The following is a 7,396-nucleotide window of genomic DNA, read 5'->3' as shown; positions in this document are numbered from 1 at the left end:
GTAACTGAGGACATTCCCAGAACATTTAAAGCATACTGCTAATACTCATTTGACATTTTGGACAGACATGTAACAAACCTTTCTCAGCGAGAAATGCATCATTTAGGATTATATAGCAGGATTTGAAGGATACACACACACACACACACACACACACACTATCTAAGCCACATTCACAGCTAGAGCAATTTAGCATTTCCAATTTACCTGACAGCATGCCTTTGGACTGTAGGAGGAAATCAGAGCACCTGGAGGAAACCCACACAGACCTGGGGAGAACATGCAAACTTTTATACCAATTTATTGTTACATGAGGTGAGCCAACAACCAAAAGCTTTTGGATTTAATTCCCAGGATTAACAAAGTATACTTGCTTGTGGCCTTGGGGAAGACACATTAAGGGGAGCGCCACCATTTTTGTAAAATTACATAAATACTGGTGTTGCATCACATTGTGTCAGCAAAACTCATAGCTCATTTGAGTAAAGTTATTTATCAGAGGAGCTGTGATAGATCACAGTTGCACCTTGCTGTTCTACCTCATAAACAGGTGATCAGAATAGCAAGTAGTTTGTTGATGACACCGCAAATTTCCATTCACCATGGGCTCTTCTGCTTCAGCAGCAGCAAATTCAGTCTCTTTTTCTCCATTATTTGCTCTTTCTACTTTCTACAAGCTGCTGCAAGTCATTTGTGTATTGATTCAAATTGATACGGCTCTGTGACATTTTGGATACAGTCCTTGTCAAAGTCCTCAACACACTTTGTTGTCTTCCAAAAATATGTAAGAAAAATATCAAAATAAACTGTAAAAAAAGCTGCTGCTGGGATTGTATACGATTCAGTTCCCCTTCAAACTCACTTTCCCTTTGACACATTGTTGTTGTACACAGAAGAAATCCTGGAGTAAAAGTTTATACGAAAATTTTTTTATTTTAGGCCAAACTTTATAACAAAACTATCACAAAACTATTCCTCCGGTACCAGGCAATGCATTCCTAACCATTTTATTTGATCATTTAATGGGATATAGCTTTTAGAGCCATTAAATGCCTTAGACATCTGGTTGCTTGTGCTATAATGGTGGACAATTCTGACTCTGTAAATTTCTCTAGAAAGGCGCCTTTCACACCAAACCACTCTGAATTATTTTGTTTACATCTATACCACTGAACGAGTAAGTAATTTTGCAAAATCAGTTCATGAGTCTGGAGGATTTGGCCTAAATGCTTCACAGCCCTCCTCCAGATAGGAGTTTTGTAAACAGTATGGTGGATGAGAGGAATCCTTTCTGGCAGTCTTCACCTCTTGCTGTAGTGCTTTCCTGTCAGAGACAAATCAGTTTCCACATCATTCAGTGATACTAAGTCAGGAAGCACTCAGTGATGCTTTTCTAGAAGCGGTTGAGGATGGGTGTGCATAGGCCAGCCCTCTTCAGTCTCCTTAGGAAGTAGAGACAGCTTCTTCACAAAGTAGGAGATGTTCAAGGACTAGGAGAGATGGTCATTGATGTGCACTTCCAGGAACTTGAATTTGTGCATTTTCTCCACTGCTCTAATGCAAATGTGCAGAGAGGTGTGATGTGATTGTGTGAAGTGTACAATAATCTTGTTTGTCTTAGTTGCATTTAAAGACAAATTGTTGTCCTTGCACCAGAACCCAGCTGCCGCACTTCCTCTTGGTGGGCTGTTTCATTGTTGGGTGGAGATGAGCCTCATGACTCATGGTTTGCTTTTGGCAAAATAGTCATGGGTGAGTAGGGTGTGCAATAGAGGACTCATTCCACAGCCCTGGGGACCTCTGGTGTTCAGACTGATGGTTACTCAAGAAGTCCAGAACACATTTACAGACAGATAAGCTTAGTCCAAGTAAGTGGAGTTTGCTGACTAGCTTCTTGGGAATAATGGTGTTGATTGTAAGCTAAAGGTGCTAATAAGCATTCTAACATAAGAGTCCTTGTTGTTCAATTGTGTGAGACCAAGTAGATGGCAGTGGTTATGGCGTCCTCAGTGGAGAGGTTTTGTCTGTAGGAATTTTAGTGGGGATCCAGTATTGATGGAACGGATTCTTTAATGCGTGCTATAATTAATTAATCCTTTTAAAATAAATACTCCACTGTTTTCAACAAAATCTGTATCTGCCACACCTGTACTGATTTACTTTTAGCAGATGCCACTGGGCAGTTGCTGAATTGTGTAAATCAATATTCAAAACTACGCATGTTTCAGTATGAGGCAGATATGAGAAATAATAAGCTTAAATATTTATCCAGCTTTGAAAGAGTGAATTAAATTACTTTCACTTTCTCTATATTTTTCTGGTATCCATGCAGAATCCTTTAACAGCCTGGGGAATCTGAGCTCACAGCATTTAGAAATGGACCCCAAACACTTTTAAATGGCACTTAAATGTAATTGATCAAGATTATTAGGCCATTAACACATTAATGCCACAGACTAGAGAACCAAAAGGTCTATGTGCAGCATCATTCTGTCACGTGAGGCCTTTAGCTGAGGGCCTGTCAGAACTCGTAGGGAGGAGGCTGCAGATCAGGGCAACAGGGAAGGCAGGAAAGGGCAGAGACAACGGTAATCATTATGATGCTAATCTCACAATGGATTTTTGCTACCAATCAATTTTTATTATGCCATTCACCAGCCAAAGTTAGCAGTCCATTAGTTTCTATTGCATCCAATGATTTACAACACCCTCTTTAGAGCTTTGTTTTGAGGTTGAAGGAATGTGATCAGTAAGTTGGAATGTGGAAAATAATTTTTGTTGGATTTCTCATACAGTTATATGTAATCTTAGGTAGATAATCTGCAAGTAAAGTCATTTTTGTTTGCCAAGTGCTGCTGTATGTGTTGTATAGTTAATACTGCTGATGTTAATTAGAAAGATAATCTATTTAAACAGATTCTAGCAGGCTAATAGTGTTATTACTTTAGTAATGAAGGAACTATCCATTTTTTTGCCTCCTGTTTCTCATTACTAATCACACATAGAGTTTTTTCCTTTTTACTATTAAAAATGGCAGTTATTCATGCAATATTACCCTTTATAACTTTTTTTATTGTTATTGAGAATTGAACTGACCCCTCTCATCCTGGGCTTCCCATCTTTCTTTGTAGTGCTTATCAACCCCAGTGGACACATCACACTTAAAATGAAACCAACAAAACACCATGTCATACATGTAGACACTCACCAAGACAAATTCAAATGTGTAAAACACACAATGAAATAAAATGATTCTGAAAAACACACATTAGTATGTCACACAAAATAAGACTGTCTACTAAATGTAATAAATCTAAACATAAATACACACAGCACCTCAATCAATACCATCTTGACAGCTAGATGCTGGGTGAGTGTGCTTCTATGTATGTGTCAGTGTTTATATTTCAAATAACACACTGTGGAAAAATATTAATGTGCTATTTTTTACCCATGTATTTGATAAAATTCAGAAAGATAAATTAAGCCTCATTTATTATTTAATGCACCTGTAGTAGTTACAGAACAACCTATAACTATGAATACCACTTATAATCATGCAACAGCAAAATTATCACTATAACAATTAAGTTACATTTTCTGTTGAAACTTTCAAAAAAGTTCCACAAAACACATTCATACACAATAATACCAAAGTATAAGATGAGTACAGCAGTCCAATTATTAACAGACAAGTAAAGTGTGATGCAAAAGAAGATTCATACAAAGGTAATAATATAAGTACAGCTGAGTCAGTTGTGCTGAACAGATCGTTTCCGTTGGAAGACAGACCCAAGGTATCATATGAAAATAAATGTTTTGTTCAGTGCTCAAACAAAATGTAGCTACCCTATATATAGTTTTCTTACATTACCCAATGATCATTTAACGATGTAAACGGCTAGACTGACCTTTTGTTTTAAAGCATTGGTTTGAAGAACATGACTAAAGAATAAAATGTACTTTCTCTCTAAATCACATTCAGGCAAGTCATGAATGAACGAACAGGAACTGTTAATATTTTACAAATACATGGACAGATTGTTTGTGACCAAAATGTATTAAAAAAACTCATTGTCCTCGTTCAATACAGCAACGTTTCCACCGTAGATAGCGACTTCTTTTGGAGAAACTGAAAAGCTGTATGGCTGCAAGTCATACCGGTTAGTGATTGGCTTATAAAAGTGTCTGTCATCAGGCAGCTTGTTTTTGATTGGTTTGCAGTCGAAAATGATCAGCTTCCCCGTGCACTCTTTTTCTAACTTGCGTATCACTTTCGGTTTTCAGCAGAGCGCTGCAGTTTGTTGAGACAGACGGGTGTATTTCCAAACTGGCAGTTTCATAAGCGTTAAACTCTGTGAAAATAGCTGCGTTTTTCTGTTTTTCCTCTTACGCGTGTTTTCACATTTCTCACTGGCTGTAGCTCGAACTCGCCGATCCCTTCAGTTTCTCGGCTTGTTTGTACAATGACAGAAAAAGCTTTCTGTTTCTGGCTGACAGTCCTGGCTGTGTGTTTACGCCTGAGCGAAGGCGTTACAAGGACATACTACATCGGAATTCGGGAGGAAAACTGGGATTATGCACCTCAAAGAAAAAATGTGGTCACGGGCCTCGATATCAACGACGACACGTAAGTTACTTATAGTCTAATTATTATATTACCGCGCTTGAAACATGAAACCAACATGACTTGAAGCAAGAGATCTTATCTATCTGTTAAAGGGGAATTCCTATTTTCCATAACGGCAGCGTATTTCAGTCCATGAGATGTAAACAAAGTAATTTAGAGTGTTCGAGCTGAAATGGTGCACAGTAGAGAAACGTATCGTCTCAGGTTGCTGTATTTCTGTATTTCTTTACAGTAGTAGTGAAAGGAACCAGAGTTCACATGTCTACAACATAAATATAGCCACTTTAATTTACTGCCCAAACTATGTGTCTTCTGAGTTTTGTGTGTAATGATCATGGTAAATCTATATGAAAAATATCTGAATACTGTTTTACCCAAAACAGTGTGGATATGTAGCTTGCCCATCCACCCTGCTTAGACTTAAAATGTGTGTATTGCAAAATTTTAAGGCAGACAATTTGTGTAACAGATTTCTGTGAGATAGCTTTTAGAGACATTAAATTCTGACTTTTTAATGTTTTTCTAGAACAGGGAATTTCATGTCTAAGCCCTCCAAATCTGTTGGTTTGTGTGAAAAATGGCAAAACTACATGTCTGTAATTTTTTGTACATTTTAATTCAGGAAAATCATGCTTGGATTTAAACTCTGCATGTATTTTAATAGTATTCTTATTTTTTGTTAAGTATACAATGGAAACAAAAGGCAAATCAGGATTTGTTTTTCCCCATGGTACCTAGATAGATATAGAAACCAGCCGTTAGGGGTGTACTTTGTGTACTTCTGGTGCCGGTCCCAAGCCCGGATAAATGGTGAGGGTTGCGTCAGGAAGGGCATCCGGTGTAAAACTTGTGTCAAAACTATCATGCGGATCACAAATATGATTGCCATACCGGATCAGTCGAGGCCCGGGTTAACAACGACCGCCTCCGGTGCTATTGACCAGCAGGGTGCCGGTGGAAATTGGACTACTGTAGGTCGAAGACCATCAAAGAGGAGAGGAGGAAGGTGGGTTAGAAGGCAGAGAGGAGAGAGAAGGAAAGGCAGGAGTGTGGAGGTTAGAGTAGGGACTCTGAACATAGGGACAATGACTGGTAAAAGCAGAGAGCTTGCAGACATGATGGAGAGAAGGAAGGTAGATATTCTGTGTGTCCAGGAGACCAGATGGAAAGGAAGCAATGCCAGGAACATTGGAGGTGGATTCAAACTTTTCTATCATGGTGTAGAGAGGAAGAGAAATGGAGTAGGGATAATCCTAAAGGAACAGCTTGTGAAAAGTGTTCTGGATGTAAAGAGAGTGTCAGACAGGATCATGAGCCTGAAGTTGAAGGTTGATGGTGTAATTTTGAATGTGGTCATTTCATATGCACCAGAGGTTGGTTGTCAGTTAGAGGAGAAAGAGGAATTTTGGAGTAAGATGGATGAAGTGGTAGATGGTGTCCCTAGAGAGGAGAGATTGGTGATTGGTGCAGACTTTAATGGACATGTTGGTGAAGGGAACAGAGGGGATGAAGAGGTGCTGGGTATGTATGGTGTGAAAGACAGAAATGCAGAAGGTCAGATGGTTGTAGATTTTGCAAAGAGAATGGAAATGGCTGTGGTGAACATGTATTTTCAGAAGAGGGAAGAACACAGGGTGACATACAAAAGTGGAGGGAGGTGCACACAGGTAGATTATATCCTTAGCAGGCGATGCCACCTAAAGGAGATTGGAGATTGTAAAGTGGTGCCAGGGGAAAGTGTAGCAAGGCAGCATAGGGTGGTTGTCTGTAGAATGAGATTAGAAACAAAGAAGAGGAAGAGAGTGAAGACAGAGGCCAAAGATTAGATGGTGGAAGCTGAAGGAGGAGGATGGTTGCAGGCAGTGACAAGGATGGACAAGATTAGAAATGAGCAGATCAGAGGGACAGTGAAGGTGGAGCAGTTTAGAGATAAAGCCAGAGAGGCCACGTTGAGATGGTTTGGACATGTGTTGAGGAGGAATAGTGGATATATTGGTCAAAGAATGTTGGAGATGGAACTGCCGGGCAGAAGGAGAAGAGGTAGACCCCAGAGAAGGTTTATGGATGTAGTGAAGGTGAACATGGAGATGGTTGGTGTAAAAGTAGAGGAGGCAGTGGATAGGGCAAGATGGAGGCAGATGATCCGCTGTGGCGACCCCTAAAGGGAGCAGCCGAAAGAAGAAGAAGACCTAGATAGATATAGATATGTGAACTCTCTTATTGGTTACAACTTCAAGCACTAAAGGGAAAGCCTAGCATAATTACAAAATAATAGAGCAATCAACCGATCATGCTTTAGTTTTCAGAGGACTGGGCCAATTAAAAAAAAAAACATCACTCTAAACCTAGGGGTGCCTGGAAATCCTCCAGACTCCTGATCTGGCCCACTTCAGAATTAAGCTTCAACTCAAATCCAAAACACTAATCCAGGTAATGAAGTCTTGCAGAAGTATCTGAATATGGGAGACCATTATGTTTGATCTGAGCTGTCCAAGGTGGTTGAGCTCCAGGACCATGATTGATCCAGCTGTAAGGCATGAAGCTGGAATTCCTAGATACATCACTTACTGTGAATATGAACAGCATTAATCATTGAGTTGTTAGAAATGGAAAATAGTGGGTTGTTAGAAACAGAAAACATAATTCTTCTCATTGTGTCCATCTTCTTGTAGTTGGTTGATTTTTTTCCAAGGATAATACTCTTTTATAAGGAATTGTTTCTTCTCAGAATATGTCCAAAATAAGCCTCAGGTTGGTTGTCTGAGT

General features: G+C 39.3%; 1 protein-coding gene across 1 annotated transcript in view; it reads left to right on the top strand.

The window, feature by feature from the left end:
• Window positions 1-4,271: 4,271 nt before the first annotated feature.
• hephl1a (hephaestin-like 1a) overlaps window positions 4,272-7,396 on the top strand; it is a 57,812-nt gene continuing 54,687 nt past the window's right edge. Inside the window, exon 1 of the mRNA XM_017699266.2 lies at window positions 4,272-4,630. Coding sequence (XP_017554755.2) covers window positions 4,467-4,630 — 164 coding nt within the window. The 5' untranslated portion in view covers window positions 4,272-4,466. The remainder of the gene's footprint in view (window positions 4,631-7,396) is intronic.

This window comes from Pygocentrus nattereri, chromosome 19, assembly GCF_015220715.1.
Source record: "Pygocentrus nattereri isolate fPygNat1 chromosome 19, fPygNat1.pri, whole genome shotgun sequence".
NCBI classification, from domain to species: domain Eukaryota; kingdom Metazoa; phylum Chordata; class Actinopteri; order Characiformes; family Serrasalmidae; genus Pygocentrus; species Pygocentrus nattereri.
This window is presented reverse-complemented; position numbering and strand designations above follow the sequence as displayed.